Below are 17,767 nucleotides of genomic sequence, written 5' to 3' on the forward strand. Positions count from 1 at the left end.
TGCATTTCTCTAACCTTCAGTCATCGGTTAGTGGTTCTAATAACCTTTAAAACAGCGTGGTCTGGTCCTTTAAGTTATTGGAATGTTTAATTCAGGACAAAACGTAACATTCCCATGAACTTTGACCTATCGGCCTTTAAAGTGGACAAGCAAGATGCACGTACAGCAGACACAAATTGATCATAATTATCTGATGCTGTGACTCGTCTTAGAATAGTTGTTGCTACCAAGATAGACGAAGCAAAATGACAAAATTGATATAAAAGGACTGTTATGCTGTTTATTATATTGTTTCATATTTATTAACAGCTATTGTGTTTTCAGCGTAGCAATAGGGTCCGATATTCAGACGAGACAAGACGAGTCGCATTATACTTGTTCGAGTCTAAATATCGGACCCTATTGCTACGCTGAAAACACAATAGCGATTATATAGCTGTTCTGACCTTGATTTGTTGTTCCAAACTTACAAAATGACAGTTTTTGCGTCGATGAGTTGATTTAAGGTTTTGATAGCAGACGCCGTTTCTTATGCGCATTAGTTTTGCGCAGGCGCCACACTGACTTTGAAAAAAACCTCGATTTGACAACACAGCTGTTAAACAGCTTTTTATTATTTCATTCGTATACAACAAAAAGAAGTTTGAGTTGTTTTAATTTTGAACAAGACTACTTATGAAGAAAACCAAAACACAACATCAACGGAAAACTAGAAACAACTGAAGAACTAGGATGCAACAAGGGGAGGAGAAGAGAACAGCTAATCCGTACAACGCGAGCAGACGGCAGCGAAGTTTTCAGTTTGGGTGAATGGTATTCATACTTGTCTCGTCATGAAGCGAATTTTTCAACCTCAGTTATAAACGACTACATGAATGTTAGTGCCATGGGTTCTACATCAATACTTCAGAGGGGAATTGGGGTATTTAGTGTGGAGTTACGAGATAAGAAAAGCCGAATGCGATAGTTCGACTTTGGGCATTTTGTGGTGTTTAGGGACAGAAAATAATTGGTTTAGTCCTGTTTCATCGGGAAGTTAGCTATCGACATTTGTAAAGCTGAAAAACATTCCCGAGAAGAATTTCAAGTTGTTAGTGTATGCTGTTGTCGATTGTTAACATCGTGTGGTTCAGATGGGTAAACCGGAACCATGCGTCTTTGTTATTGCCAATATGCTTTTGGATATTGGCAAAAATGGCCGACTTCCGTAGCATTATGCTTTGATGATGATGTTGAGACCATCCAATCACAGCCCCCGAATTCCCCCACGTGTCCATCAGAATAGCTATATATATATATATATATATATATATATATATATATATATATATATATATATATATATATATATATATATATATATATATATTGAATATTATATTGTGAATATTTCGTTTTGTCCTGAATTAAACGTTCCAATAACTTAACCTTTCTTGTTTCTTGCATGCTTGATACTCGTAGCAGTCTATCTGTGATTTCAATTTTGAAAAGTAGCAAACCACTGTGTGCACAGCTGTGCCTCTTTAATCCATCATTCAATTCTAAATCCTCTTTAATCCATTCGATTCTAAATCTTCGATTTCTTTTATATTTGTCAGTTCTAAGGCCTTTATTTTTTAAATTTGTATATTCATCACAATCTCTTACATTTTGTACATTCTGGCCGTCGTAATATATTTCTTTACTTTTGTTGGCGTTTGTCTGACAAGCTATAAAATAAACGCGGTTGCATCATGCAACTATAAGAGACAATATGCATGTACATGAGTAAAGAGTACACAGAAAAAAAATAACAGATATTTACCGAGAACAAGTTTCAGCATATTTTATGTTTTTATTCTTATTGATATATCTTTTAAAAAAATGAAAAAAAATTAAAACATGTTTCATTAACAGCCTTGTTTTTCCTTTCTTATTTCACCGTACAAGTACAAGAAGCCACGATATTGTACCAGACAGTCCGCACATGATGCACTATTATATACATGCGACCAATTTGACATATTTGTATCATAGCAGTGGTGTTTTATTGTTCTTCTTTCCTATTTCACCGTGTAAAAGAAAAAGCCATGACTGAAAATATTTACCAACAAACACTTCTAGTAAATTACTAAAAAATTTATGTCGTTATTGTGTTCTTTATGTTTTTATTCATATTAGTTCATCTTCAAAAATATGTATCTGTATGACCAGTAGCAATGTGTTTTCTTCTTATGTTGCCGTGTAAGTAAAAATGCTATGAAAACATTTATCGACAATCACTATTAGCATTTTTTTTTAAATCGGAATTATCTTCTATCTATGTTTTTAATCTAAACCACTACATCTTCACACACAAAATGTAACTGTATCATCAGTAGCAATAATTATGTGTTCATCTTATTTCACCGTGAATGTGAAAACGTCATAAAAAGATGTATCAACAACCACTTGCAGCAATTTCAACCTTAATTATCTTCCATATATGTGTTTAATCTATACGACTACATCACACTTCAAAAAATATATAACCGCATCATCGAGGGCCCCAAAGGGTTAAAATCGTGATCGTGATTGGTGTTTTTTGACCTTTCTGTGATCGTGATTGCCGAAATTTCCATTTCTGTGATCGTGATGGGACTTTGCCCGTGATCCGTGATGACAAAAAAAATCAAGTCTCGTGATCGTGATCGTCATTTGTTTTCGTGATCGTGATTGGCATTATTGCAAAGCATTTTATTTTCAACGTACATTTTTCACAGCTGTATCACTCTATGATCCTCTATTCGTCAAGGTGTTTGTGATCGTGAAAACAAAAATCAAGGTAACTGTGATCGTGAAAGCTAAAATTTCCCTTCCCGTGATCGTGATGACACCCCCCCCCTTTGGGGCCCTCATCATCAGTAGCAATGTGTTTTCATTTGATTTCACTGTGTAGGTGAAAAAGCCACGATGTCAAATGTACCAGACAGAGTGGCGCGCGTGCAGTACCACGGCACAGACACGCGACCGTGTCAGCGTCGCAGAACCAATAAGAACATGATAAGGCAAGACACTAGACACATATCAAATACATCGCGTAACCTTTTTCAGTTACACATGGAATAGTCTATTCAGTTATGCATGGAGTAGCGTTTACAATGAAACCGTTGGAAAAAGAAGAAGGTACAGAAGAGTTTACTGTGTCAATCATTTAAAGCCCAGCATAGTTCAGTAAGGCTATACTTTACATTTACTTACTAAAGTCAGTCAGACAGTCAGCCGTCAGTCAGTAAGCCAGTCAATCAGACAGTCAGTCAGTCATTTAGTCAGTCTGATTTAGTCAGTCAGTCAGTCAGTCAGTTAGCCATGACGTCAGTGCTTTGCTCAATTGTCAGTTCATTCTGAAAATCTTTAATGCGGGGTAATGATATAAACGAGTTTAGATTAGCTTCCTATAAGGGAGCACGGTCGGTTAGCAATTAGGTAAATCATTGCAATGTCGAATTTCCAACGTTCGAATTGATAAAGAATGCTACTCAATGTCCTTCTTAACATTAATTGGGAACAATTAACGATAAACAATAATATCTTAATTCGCATGACAAAGAAGTGTCTTGCGTTATCATGTTCTTATTGGTTCTGCGGCGCTGGCACGGTCGCGTGTCTGTGCTCACCAGTAAAGTTAAAGCGACGGTTCTCTCTTGCGCAGTTCGCAAAGGCAAACTTGTATGAGCCGCTTTCCAGCTTCCTTTCAACAGCCTCAGGAAAAGGCATTATTTCGTTAAATTCACAGATGAGGCGTTGTCTGTGCTCAAGAAAAATCTTCCGTGCGAAAGGCGGTAAGTTCTGAAGCTCCGTATCACATTCTGCTTCCTCTTTTATTTTTTTAACCGTATCATAATCTTTCTTCATGATACCGGCTATTTTCTTCACTTCTCTGCGTAGTTTGTTGATTTTCTTATCGTCGGCTGAAGCGTTCTCGACGCGGCCTCGTTGTTTCACTATGGCGCACAAAATAAGTAGCCCACCATCAATACAAACCGCTTCGTGGTAGAGCGTTCTCATGTTGGAACATTTCTTGATGGCTTGCTTGATCTTTTCCATTTCTTTGAAGAATTTCTCTGCAAAACAAAACAATCCCGCTGTAAAGTAAGCTGTACTTCCAGGCAGAACACCCTCTCACTTACACAAACGATTTTTATCAATACAAGGCTCGTTCCATAGTGTTTGAAGTGCTCTGCTGTTACTGAACCCGACTTCTCCATGACTAACGAGAACGCATGGACCTGTGTATCTTACTCAGTACTTGTATGTCTTGTAAGCCCATGCGAGAACAGAACTGACAGACAGACAAACACTGAGAGCATTGACAGAATACTACTATTCTTTTAACATAAATCAAAGTAAAAAACATTTTGTATGAAGCTATTTACATTAAACATGCTCAGCATACCATTATTTTGAGGAGAAGAAGGACAAGTAAAGAAGCTACACTGTACAATGCTGAGCTCGGTGTCACGACTCTGAAACTGACTGGCTCTGCCTGAACAATCCTTCTCATTGCGGTCAATGCGCATGTGCTAACATGGGGAGATTAAATCAGGTCGTGAACAACCTAACCCTAACCCTTACCCTTACCCTAACCCTTACCCTAATCCTAACCCAAACCCTAACCCATGGTTCGTTCGGTCAAAGGGTCGCATTTTTTAAGTCCAAGATTGGCGCATGCGCATTGACCGCAATGAGAAGGATTGTTCAGCAGAGGTTTCAGTTCGTGACACCGGTATGCACTGTCTTCCATCAGATCTGCACACGCCTTCCCAGCTAATTATCAAGTCAGACGTTCCACCGGTCTTGAACCGAGCGACTCAAAACATTGAAACTACTAAAACAGGCTGAATGCAAACCTTCTGTTTCCGGTGTGTCAAACTGAATGTCTCCCTGCTCGTCACATTCTTCAGGCATGGTGTCCCAGGAACTTTCAGAACTGCTGCCAATAGAGACGCTGCATCCGTCTTCACAGGGGTCTTCCTGAGTGGAGGCAGGGTAGCCATCACTGGACACTTCATCGCACGGCTTTGTGCCAGCAGGCTTTTTCCGTTTCTTCTGTGAAACAGATCATGCGGAAAAAGTCAACTGAATTCATTCTTGATTTTGAGAAGTCCACGCAAATTACTGAGACGAGTTCTTGTTCTTTTGATCGTCTCATTATTATTTGAATGTCTTGTTCGATAAAAAGACCATTACGGCATTAGGACGACGCACTTTTTTCAAAAACTAACCTCTCTATTTTTCTTTAATTTTGTAATGAAAAAACATTTATTGAAGAGAAATACGGTTAAATGCCATAGAAGTGGCTTAATACACTCAGGAGCAAAACTGAGTGCAACTAACTGTCTATGATGATGTACATGCTGAACGCAATCCGCCACACACTACACGCAATATGACTTGTTGATTTGAATACACTCGTTTTGTTGTGCACATTAATTTTAGTTACTTCCAGCCTTGCTATGTGGTGTAACAAGGGGCTGCACATGAGGGCTGTAGGGGAGGAGGAGGCAAGGCAACGAGCACTTCTAATCTAGCTTTTCTAAATGTCTGCACATAATTTACTTAAAACAGCATTTGATCATGGAAGAATGCTGAACCTATTAGATTTCAGATTATAAATAACAAAATAGCTAACTAACTTTCGAATTTAACTAGCAGTCCAGTTGGCTCACCCTTCTTCTGACCATGGGTGTCGAACGTTTTGGTGAGCACGTGCAGTGAAAGCCGCCGGCTACAACTTCTCTGAAGTTAACCGGAACATCCACTTCGATGCTTTGTAGCAGGTCTTCTAGCTTCAGGATGAACTCAGGGTTGTCCCAGTAGATTCGCCTTTCACAAAGTTTGAAGGCTGGTTCCCAGCTCTGGTTTGTGTCTCCACTCTTCCCGAAGGCTCTGAAGTGAAAGAAAACAAAAAGAGCAGATGAAATACTGTTTGTTGTTTGTTTGTTTGTTTTTTTGTTTGTTTTTAAAGAAAGAAAGATTAGAAAAGGAAAGCTACCAAAAATTACCAATGTGTCTTCCCGAACAAATGTTACCCTCCACCACGAAATGAGTCGCATGTCACCTCGCGCGGTTCTGCGCTAGGCTTAATATAAGTCAGGGGAGTGTCTGGTGACAGTCAGTGTGAGGGTCACCTTAGTCACAGGCTTATAACCCAAAAAGTGTTCGCTCTTTTCTAAAACGGTTTTCACCACTGGATAGAGCATAAAAAACTCTTTAGGAAAATGTAAAAATAGAGTGCAACTCTTATGATTAAAAAGAAATTAATTCATAGAAAAAGCGTTCCCCTTTGCACAGAAAGCACACAAACGGTTGGCTATTGTATCAGTTTTTGTACTTTTTTTCCTCCGTTTTTCTTTCTTCCGTCTTCGTTATTCTATTCGCAAAACCTATGGTCGGGGAAACAAATATTATGTCTTCGAATGCCTGACGGGATCTAAGAAGGACTGTGCATTCAATCTTTGTTGATGTCAATAGGGCCACACACACAAAATAGTCTGTTTGCGGTATCCCGACCGACCCTATTTTTTCGCGCGACCCTGGACTTTTTTTTGGCATTTGGGGAAGAAAAAAAATGGGGGAAAAAAAAAGTCTTTGTTTTTTGGCAAAATAACTTAAAAAATGGTTTTTTTGGGAAAAAAAAATTAATAACGACCTACCGACCCTATTTTTTTTTGCCTATGTTACCGTAAACAGACTTTTTTTGTTTTGGCCTAGGCACATTGCAGGACAGAGCAGCTTGGTTCAGGCAATGGTTTATTTGTTTCCCCGACCATAGTTTTTTTCGCATAAAAGAACGAAGACGAAAGAAAGAAAAACGGAGGAAAAAAAGTAAAAAAACCTGATACTTTTGTTTCTATAACTTCTAAGCAAAATTCCTATAGTTAGACTGGCAACCGACCTGTATTTATCCAGTGAGCAGTCACCGCCGGGAGGGAACAGGTCTCCGAAACGTTTGAGCTCCATCATGGTCATAATAGCATGGCGAATGCACTGTTCCTCCTCCTCATCATTCAACTTCTCATCCCAGCGCAGCTCCTTCTCTTCAAGAACGTGGGGATATTTGTCCCTCAGAACAGGGTAGCAGCTTTCCCAAAATCGTTTCGGGGGTAGCTGATTTAGGAGAATCCACGTCTCTCTTGCTTTGTCTCTGCGTGTTGATTTGTTTATGATTTGCTCATTCTTATCGCTGTCAATTGCTCCATTTTGGAATAACTCGTCAAGGAGTAAAGAATCAATGGGATCTACTATGTCTAGAAAGTTGCCGTGGATGCTGTTCATGAACTGGAGTGTGTCTGTGAAGACTGCTGGTGATTTGTGCACAGAAAAAAACACTGATTTAGATAAGTATGTGTTAATACGCTAGTTCACAAACACTGACAGACAGACACACAGCCTCGAGACAGAGAGACATAGACAGAAACAAGGACAGACAGACAAAAACAAGGACAGGCAGGCAGGCAGACAGACAAGCAGACAAGCAGACAGGCAGGCCGCCAGACAGACCCACATACTGTGGTACACAGGAGTGAAGGAACCCACAAATACACGAATGAATGGGAACAAAATGAGAAAACCAAGTATGTGTTAATACGCTAGTTCACTAACACAGACACACAAACAGAGAATGGGAGACAAACACAGACCCACACAGGGGCACACAGAAGAGAAAGAACGCACACATTGATGAATGAATGAAACAAGGAGAAAAACAAAGTATGCAAGTAAATAACATTTCTTAATTGATTAATTATTCAATTGATCAACTACTTAATTGATTAATAGTTAGGGGCGGGGATGTAGCTCAGTCGGTAGCGCGCTGGATTTGTATCCAGTTGGCCGCTGTCAGCGTGAGTTCGTCCCCACGTTCGGCGAGAGATTTATTTCTCAGAGTCAACTTTGTGTGCAGACTCTCCTCGGTGTCCGAACACCCCCGTGTGTACACGCAAGCACAAGACCAAGTGCGCACGAAAAAGATCCTGTAATCCATGTCAGAGTTCGGTGGGTTATAGAAACACAAAAATACCCAGCATGCTTCCTCCGAAAACGGCGTATGGCTGCCTAAATGGCGGGATAAAAAACGGTCATACACCACGAGTGCAAAAAACACGAGTGCCGGTGGGAGTTTCAGCCCACGTACGCAGAAGAAGAAGAAGATTAATAGTTAGCTCTGACAATGAACATTATTTGTATTCGTAGTGTAATACTGAACTAATAATTATTCTCTTCATTTATTTGTTGAGATTATAATAAGCTGCTGGTGTTCTCTGTGCTTTAATGGTACTTTTATCAGGGGTGGGGCTTTTCGCGAATCCGCGGATTTCCGCGGACACAACTTACGTATTCCGCTGCAGTAATCTATTTTTCCGCGTCCCATTTCATCACAGTATCTATAACTTGTTGACTGAATGATATGGAGAGAAGTGAAGATGGAACAGAACACTGTAGGCTTGAGAGTTAAATTGTGCTGACTGAAAACTCCTGATAGGCCCTAACTAATAGTCATTTTGAGCTTCAATGCATTGGGGCGTCACTTGGATCAAACTATTGCCAGTAATGGAGTAAGTATGCACCAGTACAATGTTACCATTGTTGTGTGAAAGTTTTTTTGTTGTTTGGTTGGGTGTGGTTTTTTGTGTGTTGTTTTTTGGGGGGAGTGAGGAGAATGTATCTTTTTTACCTGATCCAAACGAGTTGAATTTTAGTTTCAGAATGCACCAGATTGCACAGATTGTAATGTACCATTTAAATAAATGTCGGGGGAGCATGCACCCGAACCCCCCCAGAGAAAAGGGATTTCCTCTTTTTTCATCAAAAGAGAGTCCCACCCCTGTTTTTATTGAAATTGATGATGAACACCAAAATAAGTAAATACGTTCATGTGATGAAGTTATGTAGCGCATACGTGCCATGCATACCTTTTTGTATCACTCTCTGTCCAGTGTCAGCTAGCTCCATGTTGCATTCCCTAGAAATAAATTAAAATAGAAAAAAATAGAATTTCAAAAATACCAAACATTTATTCATTTATTCTGCTTATAAGTGCAATTGAGAAACTCTGATGGTCATGATGCATCTTGAACACACGGCCAGTACCGTATAACTGGCCTTGATACGGAACGATTCAAGGGGGGCAATCTCAGTCATCTGAAAGAGGGAAATCCAAACGCAATCCGCCTTGTTCGATTTTATGGGCTTGGACGATAGAGAAAAATAAGAAAAGCAAAAGCTGGAGTCCAGTCTGGACGAAACTGCTATCAAGAACGCAGAATTGATTTTTTCTGAGTTTTTTTTAGCCCGTAAGCGCCATGTTTATCGGAGCAGGAAACTCTTCCAGAGTGAGGCCCCTTTGTTGGTTTCACTGCGGCCGCATTGTGAACAGCAGTTATTCTTCTTCTTCTTCGTCGTTCACTAGATGGAGATGCCAATCGCCCGCACGAAAGCAGCTGTCCTCTGTAGGTCCTCCAGGCCGCCGAAGAGCTTGACCCTCAGTGGTACTGGTTCCGGCCACGATGCCTGCCTGGGAGCGTCGTGGAGTCGGCAGTTCTGCAGCAGGTGCTCAGCATTCATGATGTCTGCATTGCAGGAGCACATCTCGGACTCGCCAATTCTGAATTTGCTGTACAACAGCAGTTATGAGAAATTCGAAATGAGAGAAATGGCGCTTACGGCTAAAAAAAAAACTCAGAAAAAATCTTAACTGTCTCGGAAACAAATTAAATATTCAAAATACATGTACTTCAAAATAATAATCAAATAAGTTTTACCTATCTCAATGACGACAACACAAAATCAGTCAGGAATTGCTGAAAATGCTCTTTGATCAAAGTCATTGTTCATGAACCACTGCAGAGAACTCGATATGCCTAAGTGCAACACTATGATTCCGTCAGGCGGTGGGCTCGGGTGTTTTACTTTCTATCTACAAGTTGAAAGTCCACGAACTTGAGTAGACTTTTTTGTGCGCAATGTCATGAAGATATCTATTTTTACACCGCTGGGGAATTTTTCGTATTACGATATGTACAAAGAGTGCAGATAAAACTAGTTGAACTTTTTTAACATAGAGTACACACACGCACGCAAAAGAATGTTCATAGCGCATGCATAGAGACTGAAACCGAAACTGAAACTGAATAATACATGTACATTGACGTGCACGTCCTAAAATATGATTTTCGTACCTGAGAGCCACGCATTTCCTGGATTAAGGATTTGAGTACCGAGTTTTGTTGCTAGCGTTATTCACGATTGTAGGCACTTAAAAAGAATAATTCGATCAACAGAATCGGGACACTAAAAACAGAAGAATGTCAGTGCCAACAGCAATCGTTCCCTTATTTAATTAATTAGCATAGTTGCTAATCATTTTCGAGTTTATTATTGCAGTTGTGTTACAACACAGCGAGGGACATCTTCAAGTTAATCAGTTTCGCAAGAAGTCTTCTCCAAAATGATTTCTTAACTTTAGTATTTTTTTAAAGTTTTTGGTTCATGCCCCTCGTTCCTCCGTCTTTGCATGTGCTTGTTTCCACTCACATGTAAGCTATGGAGGCTTTCGCGATCGAATTAGTTACAGTACTGTATCTTGATTACAGATAGTCCATTCGGAAAAGACTTCAAACTCATGTGTTCGATCAAAGTTCACAATTTCCAAGTGAAAGATTTAGCTATTAGTCGGGGTGTAAAATATCTTACCTGTTGATGGCAGGCGATGTATAGTTATGCTGCAGTTTTATTCCCGGAGACGCTGCACCTGGATCCGCTGATCATCTTGGAAATAATGATGAAGGTAACGCTGAGAAAACTCTGTCTGTTGGTCCGATTATAGACGTACTGGATTTTTGACACTGCCCAGCAACATACATATCAGAAAGCACAAGCACATGATCTTACAAGCCCCAAACCACCATTACTTTCAGTCGATGTCCTTTGCCCATCTCTACAAATAGACGGGGCTACAAATAGAATACGGGATTGTGGGAATGCTGTTCAAGGGCACTTGTAAACGCACTCATCCTAAATTTTCAATACACGACTCAATACCTTTGCCGAATGAATTGAAATACAAGAATAACGAGTTCAAATAATAAAATAAAAAAGTTGAAAAATTGAGAAAAAAAGTTACAAACATTCTTGGCAGCTGCGCGATTTGAACCCGTGACCGTCGGGTCAGTGGACGAGCGCTCTACCTGAATGAGCGAGTCCGGCACACAGTTCTCCGGAGTGAAAATAGAGAGTTGAACTTCAAGCATGCAATTCACGTGAGTTCTCGAGCATGTGTCGACTCGTCGGTTTCCAAGTTTCTCCGTTCGTATTTGTGTATTGTACGTTCTGTCGATCTCACAGTTCGAGGTAAGTTAAGTTGATAACTGACCCTATGCTCCCGATCACTTCGTATAAATTTGGAAAGCAAGGGTCAAGTAGCGTTAATTTCAAGTGTGACCGACATTATGAAATGCATTGATCAATTGTCGAAAGGCGTTGACGTCATTGCATGAAAGGATTTTCCTACCCAGAAATCCCCACGGATTTTGAGACTTGGAAGATTTGTTTCGGGACGACAACGCTCTTTGGCCGGTTTATTATATAAAGGGAAGCAAGCGGTTAAAAACGGGCGTCGACAGAGCCAATGAAGGGGGATACCAACTTGTAGATAATACACCTGTGCAGAAAGTCATGACTCAATTATTAGGCCCTTAACATTAGATCGAGCTGGGCACGTGAACTGCTCGAATCTATTTTTATACATGTACGTAGTTCTATTTTTACCAAGTTTCGGTTTTGTCGAATGGTTTTTAAAGATAGATTGTTTTGAATGTGAAAAAACCGTATAATAATAATAATAATAAATGAGCATTTATATAGCGCAACATCATAACTTTACAATTATGCTCTTTGCGCTTGACACATTTAAAATTAAAACACAGTTATAAAAGCATTTACATCTACATTCATAGTCAACAACGCTTAATTAAAAGCATACACCATCAAACATAATACAACAGATTCTTCCACTAACTAAGTAATAAAAACATGAATAAAATAGGTAGTAAAAAACAAGGAAATACCAGCTGAATACCCTTAATCAAACAGAACATGTTATCAACAATGCTGAAAACAGTCCTAGATGTTTATATACATTATCACTAAAACAACAAATACATTTTTTTATACATGTATAGCCTACTGATGGACTGAGAAAACAAAATCAGGGGTTGTATTTCTTGAAGAGGTGCGTTTTAAGTGCTCGTTTGAATGCTTGGGGTGACTGAGAGTGGCGGATGTGAAAGGGGAGAGAATTCCATTGTGTGGGTGCGCAGAAAGTAAAAGTGCGTGTCAGTGACTTGCTAGAAAGTGTACTTGTCAGCGATTGATTTATTGTTTGGTTGATTGATTGATCCTTAGTTTCTACACTTTAGACTCCCAGCCTAACAATCAGTCCTTGCTAAAACTACAGAGAGAGAGAGAGAGAGAGAGAGAGAGAGAGAGAGAGAGAGAGAGAGAGAGAGAGAGAGAGAGAGAGACTCGGAGAGAGAGACAGAGACAGAGACAGAGACAGAGAGACAGAGAGAGACTGAGAGAGAGAGAGCAGAGAGAGCGGAGAGAGCGGAGAGAGAGAGAGAGAGACAGACAGAGACAGACAGACAGACAGAGACGGAGACAACGAGAGAGAGAGAGACAGAGAGAGAGAGACAGAGAGAGAGAGAGGCAGAGAGACTGAGAAAGAGAGAGATCGAGAGAGAGAAAGAAAGAGAGAGAGAGAGACAGAGAGAGCGACAGACCGACGGACAGACAGTCAGTGAGACAGACAGACAGACAGACAGACAGACAGAGACGCCGGGAGACAATGAGAGAGGGGAGATATAGAGGAAGGGGGAGAGAGAAGCGAGGGAGCGGTGAGATTTGGTTTCTAGCAATGTGCAATAATCTTCAAAAGGAGTGTTGCAATCTCAATACAGTGTTATCGTAATGAACTAGTACTAATCGTATGATGACCTAAATTGTCCTCGGTAGATTAAGAAACTCGTGCACATTCATATAATACAAACAAACTGCTGACAGATAAAATATGAAACAAGTTTTTATTTTGCGGCAAGGTTCAAGGCTAGTGTCACCCAAGTAGGCCAATTCACATTTTGGTGCATTGACTTGACCTAGGTATAGGCAATTAATTAAAAAAAATGATGATAACAATATGAACGATAAAAGTCGAGAATATCGGGAAAAAAACTGATTCTTTCAATGCTCGCTCCGCTCAACTTTACAGCGTCGTTTAATTATAGGCCTACCTGCTAAAACCACTGTGGTGAGAAGATTTTAGTTTTTTTCTCGAAGAATTCTCAGCTTACTACATACCACTCAGACATATATTGAAATATGACGGAATCCGTGGCAGAGGTGTTTTCTCCAATAATCATCCCTCCGACTGGAGGGAAATGCACCGCCTCTGTGATTTTGCTGCATGGCTCAAGTAAGTCTTCTGTGGTAATCTGTGTGTTTGAATATGTATTGAATATTTTGTCCTGCTCTATCTCTCTCTCTCTCTCTCTCTCTCTCTCTCAAAGTCTCTGTGCGTGCGTGCGAGCGTGTGTGCGTGCGGACGCGCATGTTTGTGTGTGTGTGTGTGCCGGGGTGTGTGTGTGGTACGTGTGTGCGTGAGTGTGTGTGTGTGTGCGCGCGCGCGCGTGATTGCCGTGAGGCATGACTAAACACAATCGACAGACTGTCTGCAATCAAACTTGGTAATGTCTCAAAACTGTGAAATGCAACACTGTAACAGAACATCAATTGTTTCGGCAGAAATATCGGGCGAAGACCTACGCCAGTCGTTCAAAACCTCTCTGGGAGAAGAGCTGGCCTTTCCTCACATTCGTGTCGTTTACCCCAACGCACCTCCAAGGTAACGAGTGTCGGCATTTTCGTAAGTACATTGGAACCCCCCCCCCCCCCCCCTATTAAGACCCCTAATTTAAGACTCCCTCCCTTCTAAGACCATGTTTTCAGTCCTAGACTTTCTCTTCATAACCTCTGTAAGTTTACACAATTTTGATACTCCCCGGCTCCTTGTTAAGATCTGATTTTCTCGGATTTGTCTAGGTCTTACAAGGGAGGTTCCACTGTATCACCAAATTACAGAGCTTTTGCTCAAGACTGAGGAGACAAAAGGAACTGGCTTGAAAACCTTCGTGCCAGTTGGCACTGTCTGTGTGTGTGTGTGTGTGTGTGAACACAATTAATATGTTTGTTTGCATATAAAGTGGCTTCGAAATCAATTGGGTATCTTTCTTTTGCCTGTCTAGTTGTGTGTTTACTCTGGATCTTCAAACTGTATAGGACTATAGGTGCTTGTTGTTTGCGTGCTAGTACCTTGGTAGGTTACATGTATGTATGTATGTATGTATGTATGTATGGGGAGATTTATATGGCGCTTGACGTTCTCTAAACGCTTTACATATTAATTTCTGCCGTGTGAGATGGAATTTTTCATACAATAGGCTATATCACGCATTCCGACATCGGCCAGCAAACCTCAAGCCTATAGATTAGGGCGAGCATGCACCTTTCACGGCCTTTATTCCAAGTCACAGGGGTATTTGGTGGACATTTTTTTTTATCTATGCCTATACAATTTGGCCAGGAAAGACCCTTTTGTCAATCGTGGGATCTTTAACGTGCACACCCCAATGTAGTGTACACGAACATACCTTTACCTTTATGTGGCCGGGCTCATCCTTGATAATACCTGAAATATGCTTGTTGATTACCAGACCGTCCGCTAATTATGTTGCATGACAACATCTTTGTGTTGCAATACTTTGAATATTTTTGTGTTTGTCCAAGTCTGTTTGTCCAAGTCTCTTACTTTTTGTTTGTTTGTTTAGCTTTTATTGGTTTTATGCCTGAACTTATTTATTCCCTTGTTCATTTAATTGATTTATCTCTTTGTTTTATTCTTAAAATTTTATTTTATGAATTAATCTGTTGTTGTTTTTGTTTTTAGTAAAAAAAAATAATATACTGTAATGTTTTAACATTTATTTATCTTTGTATTTATGCATTAACTTATTCATCAATCCATTTAACTGACTGCTCCCGGGAGCGTTACCTGACTTTATTTAACCTTTATTTTTATCTGTGTCGCAGACCATACAGCAAGGAAAAAGGAGAGCTGAGAAGAGTGTGGTTTGATCGTCCAACCTCAGGTCTCGAGGGCAACGAAGACACGCAGTCTGTGGACGCCATTGTCACCAAACTGGGACGGCTGATTGACGAAGAGGTCAAATCTGGAATACCGCTGGATAGAATTGTCATTGGTACAATCATTTATTATTGTTAAAATATTTTGATGTGCTAGTTTAGATCTTTTTGAAGGGGCACTGTCCCGCAACAAAAGTGTTTCGTCAAAACTTTGATATTACCTTGCTTATTAGGCTTGATGGTGATGTTGTCTTTGTCACCAAACTATAGGGCGGCTGAATGACAGAGATGTTAAATCTGGAATACCGCTGGATAGGATTGTCATTGGTACAACGATATCTGTCTTCTTAAAAAAAAATTAAAAAAAATAAAAAAAGATGTTTTACCCTCTGTTTCTTTAGCTTTAATACAGAAGTGTCCCTATTCGTCAAAACTTCGCTATCTTCTTGCTAGTGGGCTTGAAGGTTATGTTGTCACTGTCACCAAACCGGGATTGACGAAGAGGTTAAATCAGTCTGGAATACTGCTGGATAGGATCTGGAATACTGCTGGATAGGATTGTCATTGGTACAAAGATTTCTGCCTTCTTTTTCTTTTTTAAAGATGCCTTTCCCTCCGTTTGTGTGCGCGCTCTTAGTAGGCTTAAAGGCACACTCCTTCTCGCAAAAAAATGTTCAGCTGACGGCGTCTCTGATCTGGCCAAGCTTTTTCGTGGGACTGGAGCACCCCTCCACTTGGTCACATACCAAAGTCTACTGCTTTCTGTGGACTGGAGCACCCCTCCACTTGGTCACATACCAAAGTCTACTGCTTTCTGTGCTGAGTTGGATTTTTTAATTTCATTTAGGGCACTATAATAGTGGCTTTTATGAGGGGTGTTCCTATCCAATCCCATGCAAAACCCAGGGTAGATCTGGTATAGCGAGCAGAAGTGTCTTTCAGTCTAGGGAAGGTTGAATTGGTTATATGCTCAAAACATTCCCTGTTAAACCCAGCAAGCGCTGTCTGTTGCAGGCGGATTTTCAATGGGTGGTACTGTGGCGATGCACCTCGGGTACCGTGTGTACCCGCAAGTGGCAGGTGTGCTTGTCATGGGCAACTTTCTGTACAACGACTCCAGCGTTTACAAGGTGCGTTAAAAATCCAACAATACAATATAATACGATACAATCCAGTGCAATGCAATGCAATGTAATACAATACAATGCAATACAATACACTACACTACACTACAATACAAGTCAATACACCTGTAGTGTGGATACAAACAGATTTTTGTTTCTTTTGGCTCGTCACACACAATAAATAAAAACAGTTAATAGGATCAGGTGTTAAAAAGTTAACAGCATCACTGAGAGCTATTATTACATGCCGGACAGTTCCTCTTTGTTATCTGTCTGTATCCATCTTTTTTAAGGTAATATTTCTCCACTGAAGTTCTAAGAAAAAGAGAAAGAAAAAACCCTTTAAAAAGCAGGAACCACATCATTGATTTGTGGTCTCTGCGCTTTTCAATCTGTGGTTACTGCTAGTTAAAGCTTTGATTTTTCTTTCTTTTTTTCTTTTTCTTTTTTTTAAATTCTCTTTTTGTGAATTTTTTTTGAATTTTTTTTTTTACATGATTTTTCTTTCTTAGTGCTACCCTGGGAAAAAATAATTTTTTAAGACCTCCAAAAATTCCGAAAAAATCAGGTCTTAAAAAGGAAAGAAGAACATTTACAGAGACTACGAAGAGAAATTCTGGAACTGTAAGGTCTGAAAAGAGAGTTAATGAAGTCTTAAATTAAAGGGATGTTCTACTGTATTACAGTATTATTATAATTACTTTCAGTCTGAAAACGCAGTAGCCTTGAACAAAAATATTGATCAAAGTGTTTTTGTCCTGTTCCTTTTACACTCTTTTTTCTTGACAGGCCTTAGAGAATAAGGACGGCAAAGATGCTCGGCTCCCACCTCTGCAAATGTACCATGCTGAGCAAGACGAAAAGGTGGCCTTCAACTCTGGCAAGGTCACCTTCAACAGGCTGACGTCGCTGGGGGTTAAGGGTCAGTTTATTGCCCTTCCAAACGAAGGTCACGCCATGAACCCTACAATGGCAAAGTCAGTTCGCGACTGGATTGTTTGTGTTCTGCCAGAGTAGTGCCCGTTTCACCCCCTATTCCATCCTACCTTCAAAATCTTCACAAAATACAGTGGAACCCCCCTTTTAAGGCCCCCCTCATTTTCTCAGCTTTTTGGAGGTCTTAAAAGGGGGGTTCCACTGTTACAGATTCAAATTCTTGCAAATCAGACATTTTATACATTATGGTTCTCAGACCATGGACGGAGACTGCTTTGATGATTACATTTTTGTAGGTGTGTTTTAAGGTATCGCAGAATGTGTGCGTATATTCCTGAAAATCCTTCCACAATAGTCATTTATAATGCAGTTTCTGTGTAATTCTTTTTTAAATAAAATGAATAGATAAATAAAATAAAAACGATCTCTTTTTGCTTACCTCCACTACATATACCTGCGAGTGTGTGTGTGTGTTTGCCTTTGAAACAGAC

The 17,767-nt window shown here is 40.0% G+C and overlaps 2 protein-coding genes across 5 annotated transcripts; one reads left to right on the forward strand and one right to left on the reverse strand.

Annotated features, from left to right (window-relative positions):
• Window positions 1-369: 369 nt before the first annotated feature.
• On the reverse strand, window positions 370-11,023 carry LOC138953481 (uncharacterized). 4 transcript variants are annotated; one of them, XM_070325321.1, is made up of 6 exons: window positions 10,714-11,023; window positions 8,934-8,983; window positions 6,917-7,319; window positions 5,688-5,907; window positions 4,869-5,067; window positions 370-4,082 (listed from the first exon to the last, which is right to left on the reverse strand). In XM_070325321.1, exons 2-6 carry the CDS (start codon window positions 8,971-8,973, stop codon window positions 3,592-3,594), a joined length of 1,353 nt encoding a protein of 450 aa, XP_070181422.1. In that variant the 5' UTR covers window positions 8,974-8,983; window positions 10,714-11,023; the 3' UTR covers window positions 370-3,591. The 4 variants fall into 4 exon arrangements, with proteins under 4 accessions (XP_070181422.1, XP_070181420.1, XP_070181423.1 ...); XM_070325319.1 differs by having other exon boundaries at window positions 6,917-7,322; XM_070325322.1 differs by lacking the exon at window positions 10,714-11,023 and adding an exon at window positions 9,783-9,912.
• Window positions 11,024-12,913: 1,890 nt separating this feature from the next.
• LOC138952513 (lysophospholipase-like protein 1) lies at window positions 12,914-17,703 on the forward strand. Its single transcript, XM_070324200.1, has 5 exons — window positions 12,914-13,489; window positions 13,819-13,918; window positions 15,163-15,332; window positions 16,231-16,346; window positions 17,130-17,703. Exons 1-5 carry the CDS (start codon window positions 13,396-13,398, stop codon window positions 17,355-17,357), a joined length of 708 nt encoding a protein of 235 aa, XP_070180301.1. The 5' UTR covers window positions 12,914-13,395; the 3' UTR covers window positions 17,358-17,703.
• The last annotated feature ends 64 nt before the right edge of the window (window positions 17,704-17,767 follow it).

Source organism: Littorina saxatilis, linkage group LG17 (genome assembly GCF_037325665.1).
Source record: "Littorina saxatilis isolate snail1 linkage group LG17, US_GU_Lsax_2.0, whole genome shotgun sequence".
Taxonomy (NCBI): domain Eukaryota; kingdom Metazoa; phylum Mollusca; class Gastropoda; order Littorinimorpha; family Littorinidae; genus Littorina; species Littorina saxatilis.